At 36.0% G+C, this 19643-nt stretch overlaps 1 protein-coding gene across 1 annotated transcript in view; it reads left to right on the plus strand.

The window, feature by feature from the left end:
• The window catches only part of LOC140135407 (vesicular inhibitory amino acid transporter-like), a 101957-nt gene extending 95419 nt beyond the window's left edge, over positions 1-6538 (plus strand). Inside the window, exons 4-5 of the mRNA XM_072156898.1 lie at positions 1444-1595; positions 2958-6538. Coding sequence (XP_072012999.1) covers positions 1444-1595; positions 2958-4070 — 1265 coding nt within the window. The 3' untranslated portion in view covers positions 4071-6538. The remainder of the gene's footprint in view (positions 1-1443; positions 1596-2957) is intronic.
• The last annotated feature ends 13105 nt before the right edge of the window (positions 6539-19643 follow it).

Below are 19643 nucleotides of genomic sequence, written 5' to 3' on the forward strand. Positions count from 1 at the left end.
TGATAATATTATGATTGTCTAAGGAAATCTAACTTTATATTATGTAATAGTGTTCTTAGAGCTTTCGTTTCATAAACAAAAAGCATACAAACTTCGAATTTTAAACAAAAATACTCTACGGAAGCTTAGAGTTATGTTATTTTATGAAAAAATCGAGCGCATAGCGTTTTCAGTAATTCAAAAACATGTTTGTTTGTTTTTACTTAGGATGATACTGATGAATAATAGTTCGTGGCTAGGATGAAAATCCCAATGTGATTCAACCCAACTGAATTTCTTTATTTTCATAAACTTTGCCAAATAATTGCAAAAATGTGTACATAAACCTCATCCCAATATCAACCGAAGTCCTTACATTCATCAGCTAATGATATTTTACCAATAGCATTACCGAGACGCCACTAACTAATCGATATAAATTACCAAAATAACTCTTTAAAACGTTATTTCATTTTAGACGGAACAGAGGGAACGAATTAAAAGGATTAAAGTTGGTATTTATATTTTGCTAAATCGATAGTTGTCCGTTCTATAGCACAAGACGAGAGAAAGGTTGAATTGACTACCTGACTACCTGAATAGCTTCTTATTTCAAGCAATCTGTCTTCACTTTGTTTTCTTCTTGTAATCAAATTACGGGGTAATTCTTTTCAGAGTGTACACTATTGTGTCCGTGTGATCTGATAAACACTATTTCATCAATGCTTTTACAGCAGGATGAGTATGTCCTGTCCGAAACTGTCGGACGTAAAACAATTACTGAACTAGTCACGTTTACCACGAAAGAAAACCTCTTGCAAAATGCAAACAGATAAACAAAAATAATAACCCAGCACTGGAAAGTTGTAATATATATTTCTGTATCTACTTTTACATTTTAATATAGTTGTATTTTTTACAATTTTAAAAGAGCTCTGTTAATTTATTAACTGTTCTATTTTAAGGATATACGATGTATTGTTGGTCGAAGCAGCAAAAGAAAATGTAGTTCACAGTATCTTGCGAATGGTAGTGAGCCTTATCAAAACTTGACTTGCTCAATGCATCGCGAGCGTGTAGAAGAATTCAAATATCACAGATATACTTTTGTAGGTCTTGTGGTTCTTGAGTTATGTTGTAAAGAGGGCTGAAACAACAACACTTTTGTAAAATGTACATAACTCATTAACAACAATAAATTAAGCAAGTTTTCAAAGTATATGATTTGTAGAATGAACTTTTGCCAAACACCAAAGTGTTATTTTTCAATAATATATTGATTCAGATAATGAAAATCGATTTTTTTTTGCTGATTCGACCAACAATATCTCGTATAACCTTAAGATTCCCTTCTGCCCTTGTGCTCAAAATTTGTACAATTTATTATTTTGCTGTGCAGAAAATAACAGTATAATAATAAAAAAATAATAAAAAAATGCATTTTGCTATTGTTTATTTGTGTAGGTACAAGTACAGTATGGCAAGCGGGTTGGAATGTTGGTAACTGTATGCAGGGGATAGGCATCCTAAGTCTACCATACACGGTGAAAGAGGGCGGTGTAGCATCACTAATAACCATGATAGTTGTACTGCTGATTGGTAACTACACAAGCAAGGTAACTAATGCATTATTTGTTATCTGCTATATAATATATATTATTCATGTTATTTGTCTGTTTTGTCACTCTACCTGCTAAACAATAAAACGTGTTTCAATCCAAAGAAACATATATTAAATATAAGTGTTCTCTTTGTTTAACCGACTATAGGTCATTATTAGTCAGAGGTTGTGGCTTAGATTGTTATCACAGACTCTAGTTTAGGGTCGGTGGTCATAGTCATTTTCCAAAAGAACCCATGATCTGGAAAATGCACGCTGTCAACGACTTTGTTGTAATACCCGAGTTAAAGAATCGTCGGTACTGTCATGTAGTTATGTAGCGTCATATAAATTTGTAAGCGCTCTTTTTTAAAAGTCATAGTTCATTGAATTTACAACCGTATGACAAAACAGGCGAAAATAGTAAAATTTTGCACAAGATTTGCAATTTAAAGAGAATTGACCATTGCTCATTCTAGTGATTCTAGTATATGTACAATATAAATGTGCCTTTTCATTTAATGACATAAAATTGGAAAAATATTGTAAGGAACACTTGATGTTTTGACTTTTAAAACCTACATTTTGGTCAAAAAATGCGCTTGGATATGTAGTTTTCAACAGATTTTCCACATTCGCCTTGCTATAACATTGAATTGTGTTATCTGTTGACCTAGTGACTAAAAAGGTTTTTAGGGGGAAGTGTTAGCTTTCGTTTAATAAAAAAATTCTAATTGGATGAAGGGAACACTTGAGGTTTTGCCAAAACCAATCAAAGAGGCCCTTCGCAGCTCCTACATTGCTATACACTCAACCGTGTAGTGTAATCAAAGACTGTGGTGGAGACATTCGCTGCTTTTGTTCTCTGCTTGGAAGCTCTTGGGACGAAAATGTGTGCTCAGGTGTATCGAGGTGGAAACTGTGCGCATGATGGTTTATAAGAGAATCGTTTTTGTATAGAAACCAAACCTTTCCATATGGTGTTGCTCGGTCGCCCTTAAATTCAAATATATATATGACAGGGTGTATGGGTGTGTGCAATTAAGTTGGATCCATGTCCATTATAATATTGATCAAAAGTTGTCTTTCAATTTCTAGCTACCAAATACATTATGAATCTTACAATAATGTCATAATCAATAGGAAACAAAGATAAATATTAGTTTCTTTCATAAATTAGTTTGATTAAAATATATACACTCTATAAATGTATCGCTTACCGGGAGCGCTTTTGCGATCCTGTCTCAAAAAATCATAACACCAACTAACCCCCGGCTGACGACACTGAATATCCGCGAAAGCGTTCCAGATAAGTCATGATGTTTTTAAATTTAATTTGTAAATAATGTTGCAAACTTTTCTCTATTATTTTATTCAGATCTTGGTGTACTGTCTCTATGAAGACGATCCCACTTCCAAAGATGAGAAAGGTAAACCGAAAAAGATCCGAGTAAGGAACAGTTATTCCGACGTAGCAGATTTATGTTTACCGAGAGGTGGCAGTCTTCTAAATATCATGCAGATAGTCGACGTTACAGCCGTGGCGGCGCTATATCTAGAACTCTCAGGAGCACTCTTAGTGGATACCTTTCCATTTGGTTTTTCTAAATTAGCATGGACTGTCATATCGGCACTTGTTCTTTTGCCAACCATTTTCTTCCGTAATCTAACCAGGATATCCTGGCTTAGTTTCGTCGCTATTTTATCTTTGGTAGCTATGTTTATGAGCGTTGTGTGGTATAGTCTTGGTCGAAGCGTTCGCTGGGAGATAGATACTGTTCCACCATTTAAGATCCAGAGCTTTTCGGTTAGTGCCTCTATAATTCTATTCAACTTTGGCACACAGTTTATCATGCCTGGAGTAGAAGAGAGCATGGCGGACCGTACCCAATTCAACAAAGTCCTTAATATTACGTATGTCATAACCGGAGTTTTAAATATCTTATACGCATTATTTGCATTCCTAACCTTTGCTGAAAATACACACGAGTTTATCACATATAACATGCCATTAGGACCAATCCAAGCCACCGTTAGTTCATTGTTTGTTATTAAATCAATGTTGTCCTATCCACTAATGCTTTTTATAGTTGTTAACTCTGTAGATGCCATGGAATTACCCTATTTACCGCCGTGTTATAACCCTGATGGACAAATAAATCGTCTGCCGCCTATTTGGGCTATGATCTTCCGAGGGCTTCTTGTCGCTTTCACATTATTCCTCGCAGTTTGCATTCCACATTTTACTCTTCTTATGGGTGTCACTGGTAGTTTAACAAGTCCATGGTTAGATTTTATTTTTCCAAGTTTATTTTATATGAAGTTAAAGAGACACAAACTTCGTCTATGGGAGATTTCATTAAATTGGGTCATAGTAGTAATAGGGTTTATTGAGGGTCTCATTGGTCTTATTTATTCGTTGATGGCGCTTATTTTAGCATACATGGATGATTTTGATCCAAACTATCATTTCGATATTGATAATTTATAAACCAAAAAAAGAAAACTATATTTTCTTGTTAAAGGACAGCTCAGGCTTCGATATCGACAAAATTTAAACCAGTAAACGTTTCAACTGTAAATTCTAACAGTTTTGTAAATTGGTGTAAATGTCGAATTAGGAGTGACCATCATTTCATAAAAAAATATGTTAGGTTGTGTAGTAAAGTAGTATGATACTTAATACTATCATGGTCTATTTTATACAGGATATGCACATTCATTCAGTAGAAATATGTTGTAATCTTATGTTTTGAAACGGTTTTATGACATAAAATCTACAAAACCCTAATAAAAGATCAAATACAGATTTTGGACAATTTTGTGACTGTGATAGCACAAAAATAAACAACATTTTCTAACCTTTGAATTAGACAAACATATGAGGCAATGGTAGCTGGTTAGATAACCCCATGGCTATCCTTATACATAATATATACCACAGACTTGTACCCACACACCATAATGTACGACTCCAGGCAGCTCTGCATTGGGTCAGTCTTGTACTCAGCACCTGAGTTTGAAGTCCTACCCCTATACCTTTTCCACATATATCCCATCAGGCACTATTTACAGATGGGTATGACTTTGTAAATAAACCTTTAAAATTGTCTACAAGTGTCTGTCAACAAGTGGTCTTTGCGATTATTTTGTCTTCACATGGACATGCCGATTCCATTATATCCAAACATCGTAAAAACCATCTATGTTACACATAATTATGCAATTATTGAAAGCTTTGGTAATACGGTTATATATAAAACATCTGTATAAGCGATCGTTTGTTTACCAAGCTTTCGATCGGTTTGGAAGCGAATGCCCAGTCATACCGGAGGAGGAGGAGAACTGCGTGCTCTGTCGAAAAACCTCGAAAAAGACCCAATGTCAATAATGCCCAGAAAAGTAGTGCCTCATAAAATATCGATGCTCGTCAGCAATTTTCCATGAACTCATCGCGAAGAAGATTCCTTTTCTCCGTTCAAGGCACCAGTCAGCATATGTGTATCGTAAATAGAACTCTACACCCCCGAGGGATGGTGTATTTTGTAACACTCTCCCGACAGATCTAACCCTATGGAATAGTGCATGATGGGATATATTTAAACCTTTTATAATATTACATTGTAGAAGAAAAGACCTAAATGAATTAGATCAGGAATATCTCAGAATCATTTCTGTTGACTTAAATAGCGCCATCAGCGTCACATTAATATTTTCTGATTTTGCGCCTATCTTGCTAATACGGCTCAACCAGTCCCAAAATCACTAAAGTAATTCAACCCAATAATATTATAGACTCTGCGTGCCATCTAAGCAACAGTAAAAGAGAATGATTTATCCACCTTTATTTAAAGTTCGTAAAAATATTAGTTCACCTGGAATTACTATTTGGGATGGCTGCGGTATAAAAAGTCACTGGATTTATTGATTGTCATTCGATGATCAGAGCGATGAACTTCATAATGCGTTCCCAGACCTACAAGGCCGCACCTTTACAGAAACTCACTAATCACGGTGGCTCAAATAATTCCACAACCATTCCAGGGATGCGTAGTTCGAGGTCATCATATCAGCGCAAATCTTAATCGACTTACAATACACTGGATCGCATCACAGCCAGGATTGACTCCTCGAGATTCCCCACTGTTGGACTTGGACAATAGTAGTACGTTCCTTGTGTGCAGAGGAATTTTAAACTAGCACTATTTTTCACGAGAACAGGAATTGACAATGCAGGGATTCGAATTCGTACCGTCACGCACCAGAGTCGAGCGTCATCACCGATTGAGCTATCTGGTCTAGTCAACACTTGCGTTCTCATTTTGGAGTGGACAAAAGAAGATAGTAACACTAACATATCGATTAAAGGCAATTATTATTACTATTAAAAACATTACGCACCTGACTGATCTATAAAATATATCATACTATACAGCACGGGTGATTAATGTTAACAATGTTTATTCCGAACAGAATAGAAACTTATAACGTCACCCTCCTGCGATAATTGCTCATTTTTGTTGTTGTAATTTTGAGAAAAAATACAAAATATGGTTCAAGAATACATATAAACACGTGAATTTCCGTGACTTCGACCTGTGACTTAGGCAAAAATCAGAGCAAAATATTCAGACAAACAGCTGAGTTAGACACAAATTATGGCGTTAAAATGCCCAACTCACAATTTGTAACCTGTAAAATGACTTGGGTATTATTACAGCAGGTGCACATGCTAATAGAGACATGATTGAAAAAGTTAATTTCGGATAAAAACTAAAGGCAATTATCGCAGTAAGGTGACGAAAAGGAGAGTTACATTACGAAAAGAAGTAAAAAGTCAGCGAGATTTCGCCTAATTTTCTAAAAAATACTTTGTCAAATGTAAATAACAAGTCACCAAAACTTGCATTTTTGTAACAATGTCATCAACGCTTTAATAATAAAACAATCAAAATAATAGTGCATGAATAAGAAAAAAGGTACAATTCATAACAATAGAATATGTAATGCTTAGCTCAATCCTCGTCTTACACAAGGGGGTGGCAGGTTTGCTATCAAAGTCGAAGGGTAAATGCGTGGTTGCCACTCAGATGATTTTAAAAATTGCCTTACAATGACAATGACGTCATAATCTCCGCAAACCATCAAATGCCAAAAAAATGTATTTTTACATTATATAGAGTGTTTCCCGCCAATATTACCTCTATACACTACCAGATTCCTATTAATGCCTACCCCAAAGGTACACTGCTGCCCAGCTACTGTGTGCCTACTCTAGAATACCAATGCAGTACCACTCCAGTATCAGAGTGGGAAACACTCTGTATAGTGTAAAAATACAATTTCGTTCATTACTTTGAAGGTTTGCGGAGATTATGACGTCATTGTCATTGTAAGGCAATTCGAAACATGTTATAGTTTGGTTCACCTCAAGTTCGGTAGTGACGTCAATGCCTTTTCGCGGTTGCGCCGCAAGCGTGTCGACAAGCCGCCTCTGTACGCGTGCGTGGAGACTCAATGCGTTTAACTTTACGCGCGCGATTTGATACTGCGGTGAGCTAAATACGCACCTACGTCACTGCCAAACTTGAGGTGAACCAAATTATAGTACTTATTTGGTATCAATTTAAAGAGGACACACATACGTATCCAATGGAGCCAAATAAATATGCATATATTATCTATTTGTAAAACTTAGAAGGGGTAGTTACCAAGAAAGGTTGGGTAAGACAAGAGTTAACCTTTGGATTCAACAAAGCTGTAATCAGATTGTCATCAATGTATTTTATGTAATTAGTTATCAACTTGTACATGGGGATAGGATTTCAATTTTTTATTTGCAGATGTTTAAACTTCTATTAACTATCAACCAGTTGATAACACGTGGAGTCTATTTCTCTAAAACAAAGAGCACAGTCTTTGGTAATATGTCTCATTAAATAACAAAGCTTTAAGTAATTTATATGTTTTCTACCAAGGAAATCACAGTTCACAAATTTGGAATAAAGCAAGATATAGTAAGCCCGACTAGGCGTAATATTCCTGTTTTAGTCACAATTGATTTGATCACGCAATAGAGTCACCAAATACGAATAGATTGAACTAAGTCATTTGGGCCATAGGCATTCGTATTACATGACAATAATGTTAAGTGGATGTTTTCTGATTGCCTGTCGTAACTCACTAAGTTTGGCTGGCAAAAGTCCGATTGATTAGTATCTTCTGTATATAAGCAACACAGCAGTCCGGGACACAGTCTCTCTACTAAAGTGCTAATATTTAGCACTGTACAACAGTCTTAATGTGCTAATACTGAACACATTAATGTAGTGACAGCGCCATCATCTCCCTCCTCCTCACCACTGGGATGCTTTAAAATAGCTTCCAAACGTTTTATATACGGAATAAACTGAATACCAACAGATGGCGCTATCACTGCACGAGTGTGCTCAATACTAGCAGTCTAAGTATGTTGCACAGTGCTTAATATTAGCACATTAGTAGAGAGACTGGGTTGACATGACAATCCGCTGTAGAAGTATTGATGTAACAGGCCCTGGTAACAGGATCAATTACCATAGCGACGTGTCTACACTTTTCGCGAACGTATTTGAATGTATTGCCCTGCACTAGACGTTACGTCATCATGACGATCGTAATTTTATTTTAAAAAAATACATTTAAGCTGAGTCCAGTATGTTTTTAGTGCTGCCTGATTCATATGTATACACTAATATTGGAGGTGCGAGTGAAACATACATGGACTCAGCATAATGTGAAATTTACGATCCAGATTGATGATCTATGGTGCAATATATCAGAAGAAATTCGTAACGTCAAAAATAATGAAGCCCCGTCGCTATCCCGGAGCACTATAGTAATTAATCTTGTTACATCTCTACTTCAGTCCACGGCGAATAGTAAATTTTAAGTTAAACAAACGTTTTGCCCCTGTAATTAATCTCGGTCCTTTTCTACATGTCCTGAGCACACGAATGTTACATTTTTGTGATCAAATAATTTGTGAATTCGGAGCAAGTTTAATATTTGACACCTGTATGGGGGAATTTTCAGGGTCCTTTTTAAGGTGCTGGGGATCAAATACAGCTTGGCAGATACAATGATTCGAGCTTAATCGTTATCTGATGTGATGCCATGCATTCACGCCTCATATCAATTTAGAATGTGCGGAAAACCCCAAGTTGTTTCCTGTGTTTGGAAATTAAAATATCTAAAATCTACATTGTACAATATGTATTTAATATTTAATGTATTTATTTGCTTCTATGCACAGCATGTTTGACCCAAAGAATAGTATGTACATAACAATCATTTTAAAACGGGTAAGAATATTTCAAAAGAGTATAGCAAGACATTTTTTTGTTTTGGTGAATCCAAATGTGTTGACTATTAATCCAAAATGTAATAATGATAAAATTGAATACGATACGCCCAATATTGATTGGTCTCGCTATGAGTTTTAAAATATTGGACTCAATCGAAATAATGGGCTCAATTGATCCAATTTTATATCAAATTTGGGGTAAAGCTGTATTATGGGTAACTTCATGTATTGGTGGTATCCAAGATCACATACTAAGGTCAAAGGTCATTTGAGGTAGACTTGTAAATAGGCTGAAAATTTAAAAAAATGTCTGGCATGAATATTTACTATGCATGGTGTTCACTGCCCAGATCTACGGACGACCTTTGTAGGACCGCCGTCCATGTTGCTTGGAAGAGGCGTTTGGAGGTTCCTGACTGTCTTCTCGACTGCTCAGTGTCAGAAGTGGGTAAGGGAAATAGCTGCCCCGTAAATATTTGGCAATCTACACAGTATATTGTACTCATCTACACATGACAGCCACACATGGCAGCTATTGCACTTACCCACTTCTGGCACCGAGCAGTCGTTATAGTGTAATCATATTAAATAATCGTTATGCGTTTGGCAGAATGGCGAATGTCGATTTGTCTCTTTGTTAAATTCATGTTGCGCATGAATGCTCTTGAAATAGGAGATCAATGGCGCTGCACCGTTACCTAGTCCTTCATCCCACTCTTATTCATTCATTAATCACAACATATCGCTGTTGAAATAATTAGCATGTTGCTCTTGCTCTCTAAAGCCTGATCCACTGTTCGCCAATCATTCCAATGTAAGCGAATTCGTGCTTAACATAGATTTAATGAAAGAGGTGAATCAATATTCGGTGTTATACCACACTTATAACGAATTATAGATTCCTATTATAAGTGTACCAATCTGGATATAAAAGTTTCACGGATAACGTTTTATCCTTGCACACTGCAACACAGAGAACCCCATTCCAATTATAGGTTTATATGTTTTACGCGTTGGGTAATGGTGTTGCAAGAAAACAGGCTTTGTAATCATGGAAATCTCAAATTTAGTTTTCGTTCAAATACAAAGACAAGCTTGGTTTAAAAATATTTAAAACCAAGTAAAGTGAATGTTTTACCAAATATTTCCGTAGTGCGTAGTGTCCACACATATGCCCATGTGCTTTATGATGGGAAAAATATTATTATCAATATTAAGTTGTATATAATAAAACTTGTAAAGCAGAAGTTATTTTTACTATGTCGCTTTATACGACAGTAATTACCAGGTACTAACTGAAATATAAAATTATTTTAGAAAATCTAGAAACAAAATTATTATCAATTGTGTGTATGTGTAGCAGATGTGTGTGTGCTGATAATTATGGTGAGCGCTTTTTATAGACTCGGATTTCATATCACAACACATTTATGATGTGCAAGAAAAGTTGAACAAAAGCGAGAGCAGTTGCTATTTATTTTGTAAATAGCCGGTATAATGTATTATAAGCTTGATTATAAGAGCATGAGCGACAACAAAATAGTTTTAAAAGTCACAGATTTAGAATGTGTGTGTGATATATGTAGATAGAAACATTATCATGTCATTCCGTGGATACACTGAGTTTATTATTGTAAGCATTAAAGAAGATGATAAACAAGAATTCAAACATTGTGTCTGTGTCTACTTACCATTTGTCCCCTGTGGAATCCAAAATTTGACATTTTACCTTTTCCCCTATAACTCAAGAACTGTACATCGAAGATAGGTCAAACTATATTTTTTCTGAGTCCTGACGATGAGAGAAATACATTGGTATGGCTCAATCAATCAATCAATCAATCAATCAAATTTATTTCCATCAAAAAACATACAAATAACAAAACATGATAAAACAAGATAGAGGAGACACAACTAGAAACAGAAGCCTGTAAAATGTTGTGCCCCCTGAAACACTTAAAAGAAGGACCTAAATATATATACACAGATACACAAAATGAAAGAAAAAAGATACAATATACCAAAACCTGAAGGGAAAAAATACACCACTTGATTTCTCACCTCACACTCACACCCGCACACCCTACCACAATGTCATAGGCATGTACAGATTTGACATTTAATATGGAATATTTTTTGGCAAAATTCCAAGACTGGTCTGGAAGGGGTCTGCATAAACAGCACGGGGTAAATATTAATTGGGGTGTGTCGGGAGATGGTGTAAAGTAATTGTTTGTCAGAAAATGTGATTTCCATTAGTTTACATAATGGAGCTCATAATGTACTGAATTAGCCTAAAATGGCGGATTTATGGATACTGAATTTTATTTTTGTGGGGGTAAAATATGTGAATTTGAGGAACAATATTCTGATATTATCAAATTTATTGAGGTTTGAGGTGATATTTACTGAACCTAAATACAATAAGTGTCCGTCAGACCTGAAATGCACTTGTAATCTACCAGTTTTGAAAGTGGGAGGAGCTTTTAAAAATATGGCTCTGAAAAGTGTTACGCACTAAGAAATTTTGAATGGCCACCTTGGGCCAAATGTTATAAACTTACTGTACACAAAGAAATAGCAGCGTGAGTTGATTGGACAACCAATAATCCGCGCAGTTGTTTTGTACTGTAATTTTATAACATTTGACCTCAGGGGTGCCATTCAAACTTTCTGAGTATGTAAAACTTTTATGAGCCATATTTTAAGCTCCTCCTTGTTCAAAAATTGGTACATTGCAAGCGTATTTCAGCTGTGATGAATGCCAATTGCTGACGAAGTTTACGAAATACCACTTCAAGCCCCTATAAATGTGATAATAACAGAACAATGTTGCATAAAGTCCGAAATTGTGTCCCCCACAAAGCTCAATTTCAGCCTCCCTAAATCCGCCATTTTAGCCAACTTCGCTACATTATGAGCACCATAATGTAAACTCATGGAAAGCACATTTCCTATCAAACAAATATTTTACTCCATCTCCCGACACACCCCAATTAAATTTAGCCCGTGCGGTTTATGCAGACCCCTTCCAGTCCAGTCTTGGAATTTTGCGAAAAAATATTCCATATTAAATGTCAAGTCTGTAATAAAAAGGTATACACATAAAATTAAATATAATAATTATTATTCATATCAAATTCAGTAGTATTAACCAAATGTTACCATATCAATGAATAAACATGATTCTACTTGTAAATATCAAAAACAGATTTCAAGTTTGACTTACGATGACCTAAGGTTGCTGACATTTTTGGTCCAACCGTTAAGATACTGTTGATTTTGTGGATAGGTATTTTATAATCATTCCTATTCCGTGTATTATAGTTATGATTTTCTTTATGAGTCTGGAAGAAATTTTCAAAAGATCTAGGTAACATTTTGTTATTATACTTAAACATAAATATAGCAACTTCCTTAGTGAACATATCAAAGATACTTTAGTATTTAATACCTTAAACATTTTGAAAATTGGTTCAGTGTGACTAAGATACTCACTATTGGAGATTACTCTTATAGCACGTTTTTGGAGGCGGTACATTTTATTCATGTGCTCTCTATTTTGCATTTCCCCAAGATAATAAACCATAATTAAGATAAGGTAATATTAGAGTACAATATAATTTATACATAGCGTCTCTTGGCAGAAATAATTTAACTTTGTTTAGTACACCAATATTTCTGGTACATATTTTACAAATATTTTGAACATGTTTTTTCCAAGTCAAATTTTCATCTATAGTAATTCCCAGAAACTTTGCTTCACTAACTCGACTTAATTTACACCCATCCAAGATGATATCAAGTTCTTTGTTATTTATTACAGTACTAGTCTGTGCACGTGTACCAAGATACATTAAATTTGTTCTCTTTGCATTTAATGACAATTTATTTGCTTTGAACCAATTTGAAACCTCTTGAATTTCTGTGTTTACACGATTACATAATACAGACACATCATTGTGAGAATAAAAAACTGTGGTATCATCAGCAAACAAAATTGTATTTAAGATCTGTGATGTGTTGCTGATGTCATTCATATACAGAATGAATAAAAGAGGACCTAATATTGATCCTTGCGGAACACCACAAGAAACGATTTCATGAGGAGATTTGCAGGAGTTATATAAAACATATTGTTTTCTATTAGAAAGATAATTTCGAAACCAGTCATGAGATACTCCCCTAAAACCATAGTGATACAATTTATGCAATAAAATATTATGATAAATAGTGTCAAAGGCTTTTGATAAATCCATGAATATACCTAAGGTCTTCATGCCTTCATCACTGGCCTTAGTAACATCATTTAAAAAATCTAAAACCGCCATATATGTTGAATGATTAGTTCTGAAACCATATTGTTTTTTATACAGAATATTATATTTTTGTAAGAAGTCATATGACCTATTGTATATTATGCGCTCAAGAATTTTTGACAGGCATGGTAGAACCGATACAGGTCTATAGTTACCAAAAACTTCGGGATTATCTTTTTTATATGTTGGCACAACTTTTGCGATCTGTAATTCATCGGGTACAACTCCTGAATAAATTGATTGGTTGAAAATAAGCATGAGCGGATAGGCTATTTCATTTGCAACTTGCTTTACTAAATCAGATTTCATACCATCATAACCAGGACTTTTACCACTTCCAAGTTTGGTGATAATTTTTGCAATTTCATCTTCATTAGTAGGTTTAAAAAAACAGGTCTTATCATTTGCCTCCTCAAGATATGATGAATAGTCATTTCCTGATTGCTTAATAGTAGATGCTAAAGAAGGACCTATATTTTTTTGATACAAACTTTTCAGAACATTTACTGGTATTATTACGAATAATTGAATTTAGGACTTTCCATGTATTTTTAGTATTATTTCTCTCACGCTCAAGAATTTCACAATAATTAATAGTTTTGCTTAGCCAACCGCAAAAGAGACTTTAGCTTATTTCTATACTTTTTATATTTTTCAATATTGTTTTCTGTGTGTTTTTTTAAAGATTTTTTGTACAAAACATTTTTTCTTCTAATACTTTTTAACAAGGCAAATGAAATCCAAGGCGATTCTGGTTTCTTCATTTTTGTGTGTACTCTTTTCCTTTTCTTTGGAATGCAGCATATATCATAAATTTCGTTATATTTAGAAATAAATTTTGAATATGTCTCATTAACATCATCAGCGTTACAGACAGAATTCCAATTGACCTTATCTAATTCCCTTTTAAAATAATCCATATTCTCATGTGTATGATCACGTATTTCGATTTCATCATTTTCTTTCTTGGGTCTGTGGACATTAAGATCAGTGGTGACAAAAATTGGCAAATGATCACTTATGTCAGTAATAATAATACCAGAAGTTTGATCAAATTTTGAATTTGTAAAAATGTTATCAATAAGCGTTGCTGATTTTGATGTGATTCTAGTCGGTTTATTTATACTCGGATACAATGAATGAGAAGTTAGAATATCGACAAAGTCATTTGTGTGTGAATGAATATCCTCATTCAACAGATTGATATTGAAATCGCCCATGAGATAAACAAGCTTTTGCTTCTTTGTAGCATGAGTCAATAATGTGTCTATAAACGTGTTAAAAACTTTCACATCTTGATCCGGCGGTCGATACATTACACCAATTATAATATTTTTGGAACCAGTTTTCTCAATTTCAATAAACAAACTTTCAACGTTTTCAGGATGCTGAATTTGAGCCAGATCATCTCGAACACGATATTTTATGTCATTTTTGATATATAAACACACACCGCCACCCTTTTTTTGTATTCTGTTTTTGAATTGCAAATCATGGCCTTGTAGTTTAAAATAATCATGGGGTATGTCTTTCATCCAAGTTTCATCAAGTCCAATTAAATCAAACTCCATGTTGGAGCAGTGAAGAAAATCTCTAAATGAATCAAAATTTTTGTTTGAACTTCTTATATTTAAATTTAGAATTGACATACCAGTCTTTGTTTTTTTCTGTAAATTGGTAATATCAATCTCAGTAAAATAAGAAGAATCACTCATATCATTTATATCATTTAGAAATACAGTTGGATCGAAAGAAAGATTTTCATATTTATTTTTGAAATTAGTATCTAAAACAGTTCTATTTTCAAAGAAACGATATAATTCTAAAAGATATTCGTTCTCAATACATATATGATTAAAAGGTAGGTTTACCTCTTCATTGCATGATTTACAATGCCAATATTTGGTATTCAAGTTTCCTTTGAATTCCTTATTTGTAAGATTACTACACTTTTTGTGGTTATACTTATTACATACATGATTTTATTAAGATTTTACCAATTTTGGTATTTCAATCGCTGCATAAGTGGCCATTTTGGATTTATGCAAATTAGGTACTGTTCCACTACTGTGCATTACAAGGAGTTACCACAGACCGAGTGACAAACTCTAATGAGCTGTGACATCATCACCCAATTTACATCTCGCCGTCCACAACCAATACATTGGAGCACCATTGGCCTGTTTGCCAAATATTCATGAGAACCGCATACACTGCCACGAGAGGGTGATCATGTAAATACGAATCTACCAAAAAACGTTGACAACGTAAAGAAATCAGCAAGTTTAAAAAACCCACCTCGGCTCACTTTTTGAAACTTGGTCCCATTTGTAAAAGGTACTGATTTAAACATAATTATATAAATTTTAAACATATACAGAAGTGTTATGTATCTTTAAAGTGCAGATGCGATATTAATTTGTAAGCTTACTGGAACGACCTGAAAGGTTACTATCTTGTTCTTGCATGGTAAGCCAATATCCTATTATTTATAATAATCATGATTAATGATTGAATTAAACGAATAACAAATAGGCGTGTAATCTTGTTGGAAACGCTGTATTCTGTTGAAATAAAATAAAAACACTGATTTGCTGTTGGTGTTCAAAATGGGACCAAGTTTCAAAAAGTGAGCCGAGGTGGGTTTTTAAACTTGCTGATTTCTTTACGTTGTCAACGTTTTTTGGTAGATTTCTTTTCTTTTTATGAATGTAGCCAAGCAGCTCCAAGCTTGGAAAGTCATCAGGTTACGAAGTGCTCCATAAAACGAAAAATAGATGTTTGAAGCTGCTATTCTTGATTCATGACAATAAATAGGCCCTAATTAAACACAACTTTATCAGTCGTTTATTTTTTAAACTTGCTCGTCACGCGTGACTGTAATGTTAAGAGGCGTATACAATGATCAATATACGTTTTAATACTAGTATACTTTAATTATTCAAGGCAACGTAAATATGTAAAGAAAATATAAATATGAACAACACACACCCAATGTTGACAATGCCAGAGAGACACAGAGAGTAAGTCCGATTTAGGCGTACTTCAAGTCGGAACTGGTTAATGCGCATATATTTAAACCTATACTAAATGCCCCGACTAGGCAAGATAATCGTGTTTTAATGTTTGTGGTTCTTTGTAGCCCTGCGGGGCAATCTACTTGGCTATCCCAATTTCGCGGTTTGTGGTTCTTTGTAGCCCTTCGGGGCAACCTAGTTGGATATTCCTATTAAGTGGCGGTTGTCGGCGATCTTTCGTGGTTTGTGGTTTTCATCAAGCCCTGCCCTCTATCGGGAGCTTATTTATAGTTTAAGCTTGTTAGATAACCATATTTCGTGGTTTGTGGTTCTTTGTAGCCCTGTGGGGCAATCTAGTTGCATATCCAAATTTCGCGGTTTTTGGTTCTTTATAGCCCTGCGGGGCAATCTAATTGGATATCAATATTGAGCGGCAGTTGTTGGCGATCTTTCGCGGTTTGTGGTCTTGAACCACAAATTTGTTGGATATCCTTATTTCGCGGTTGGTGGTTCTTTATAATCGATAGGCCTGCGGGCAATCTAGTTGGATATCCGAATTTCGCGGTTTGTGGTTCTTTGTTTGCGAAATTAATCTAGTTGGATATCCCTATTAAGCGGCGGTTGTCGGCGACCTTTCGCGGTTTGTGATTTTAATTTCCCTTATCAAGCCCTGCCCTCTATCGGGAGCTAATTTAAGTTTAAGCTTGTTGGATATCCATATTTCGTGGTGTGTGATTCTTTGTAGCCCTGCGGGGCAATCTAGTTGGATATCCAAATTTCGCGGTTTGTGGTTCTTTATAGCCCTGTGGGGAAATCTAGTTGGTTATCAATATTCAGCGGCAGTTGTTGGCTATCTTCGTGGTTTGTGGTTTTCATCAAGCCCTGCCCTCTATCGGGAGCTAATTTATAGTTTAAGCTTGTTAGACAACCATATTTTGGGGTTTGTGGTTCTTTATAGCCCTGCGGGGGCATCTAGTTGGATATCAATATTGAGCGGCAGTTGTTGGCGATCTTTCGCGGTTTGTGGTCTTAATTTGTTGGATATCCATATTTCGCGGTTTGTGGTTCTTTATAATCGATAGGCCTGCGGGCAATCTAGTTGGATATCCGAATTTCGAGGTTTGTGTTTCTTTGTAGCCCTGCGGGGCAAGCTAGTTGGATATCCCTATTAAGCGGCGGTTGTCGGCGATCTTTCGCGGTTTGTGATTTTAATTTCCCTTATCAAGCCCTGCCCTCTATCGGGAGCTAATTTAAGTTTAAGCTTGTTGGATATCCATAATTCGTGGTGTGTGATTCTTTGTAGCCCTGCGGGGCAATCTAGTTGGATATCCAAATTTCGCGGTTTGTGGTTCTTTATAGCCCTGTGGGGAAATCTCGTTGGATATCAATATTAAGCGGCAGTGCGTCCTGCGTTGTGGTTTTCATCAAGCCCTGCCCTCTATCGGGAGCTAATTTAAGTTTAAGCTTGTTGGATATCCATAATTCGTGGTGTGTGATTCTTTGTAGCCCTGCGGGGCAATCTAGTTGGATATCCAAATTTCGCGGTTTGTGGTTCTTTATAGCCCTGTGGGGCAATCTAGTTGGATATCAATATTGAGCGGCAGTTGTTGGCGATCTTTCGCGGTTTGTGGTCTTAATTTGTTGGATATCCATATTTCGCGGTTTGTGGTACTTTATAATCGATAGGCCTGCGGGCAATATAGTTGGATATCCGAATTTCGCGGTTTGTGGTTCTTTATAGCCCTGTGGGGAAATCTAGTTGGATATAAATATTCAGCGGCAGTTGTTGGCGATTCCGCGGTTTGTGATTTTAATTTGTGAGAATTTATAATATTTACTAGTATACTTTAATTATTCAAGGCAACGTAAATATGTAAAGAAAATATAAATATGAACAACACACACCCAATGTTGACAATGCCAGAGAGACACAGAGAGTAAGTCCGATTTAGGCGTACTTCAAGTCGGAACTGGTTAATGCGCATATATTTAAACCTATACTAAATGCCCCGACTAGGCAAGATAATCGTGTTTTAATGTTTGTGGTTCTTTGTAGCCCTGCAAGTAATCTACTTGGCTATCCCAATTTCGCGGTTTGTGGTTCTTTGTAGCCCTTCGGGGCAACCTAGTTGGATATTCCTATTAAGTGGCGGTTGTCGGCGATCTTTCGTGGTTTGTGGTTTTCATCAAGCCCTGCCCTCTATCGGGAGCTTATTTATAGTTTAAGCTTGTTAGATAACCATATTTCGTGGTTTGTGGTTCTTTGTAGCCCTGTGGGGCAATCTAGTTGCATATCCAAATTTCGCGGTTTTTGGTTCTTTATAGCCCTGCGGGGCAATCTAATTGGATATCAATATTGAGCGGCAGTTGTTGGCGATCTTTCGCGGTTTGTGGTCTTAATTTGTTGGATATCCTTATTTCGCGGTTGGTGGTTCTTTATAATCGATAGGCCTGCGGGCAATCTAGTTGGATATCCGAATTTCGCGGTTTGTGGTTCTTTGTAGCCCTGCGGGGCAATCTAGTTGGATATCCCTATTAAGCGGCGGTTGTCGGCGACCTTTCGCGGTTTGTGATTTTAATTTCCCTTATCAAGCCCTGCCCTCTATCGGGAGCTAATTTAAGTTTAAGCTTGTTGGATATCCATATTTCGTGGTGTGTGATTCTTTGTAGCCCTGCGGGGCAATCTAGTTGGATATCCAAATTTCGCGGTTTGTGGTTCTTTATAGCCCTGTGGGGAAATCTAGTTGGTTATCAATATTCAGCGGCAGTTGTTGGCTATCTTCGTGGTTTGTGGTTTTCATCAAGCCCTGCCCTCTATCGGGAGCTAATTTATAGTTTAAGCTTGTTAGACAACCATATTTTGGGGTTTGTGGTTCTTTATAGCCCTGCGGGGCAATCTAGTTGGATATCAATATTGAGCGGCAGTTGTTGGCGATCTTTCGCGGTTTGTGGTCTTAATTTGTTGGATATCCATATTTCGCGGTTTGTGGTTCTTTATAATCGATAGGCCTGCGGGCAATCTAGTTGGATATCCGAATTTCGAGGTTTGTGTTTCTTTGTAGCCCTGCGAAATTCAAGCTAGTTGGATATCCCTATTAAGCGGCGGTTGTCGGCGATCTTTCGCGGTTTGTGATTTTAATTTCCCTTATCAAGCCCTGCCCTCTATCGGGAGCTAATTTAAGTTTAAGCTTGTTGGATATCCATAATTCGTGGTGTGTGATTCTTTGTAGCCCTGCGGGGCAATCTAGTTGGATATCCAAATTTCGCGGTTTGTGGTTCTTTATAGCCCTGTGGGGAAATCTCGTTGGATATCAATATTAAGCGGCAGTTGTTGGCTATCTTTCGTGGCTTGTGGTTTTCATCAAGCCCTGCCCTCTATCGGG

This window comes from Amphiura filiformis, chromosome 16 (assembly GCF_039555335.1).
Source record: "Amphiura filiformis chromosome 16, Afil_fr2py, whole genome shotgun sequence".
Classification (NCBI taxonomy): Eukaryota; Metazoa; Echinodermata; class Ophiuroidea; order Amphilepidida; family Amphiuridae; genus Amphiura; species Amphiura filiformis.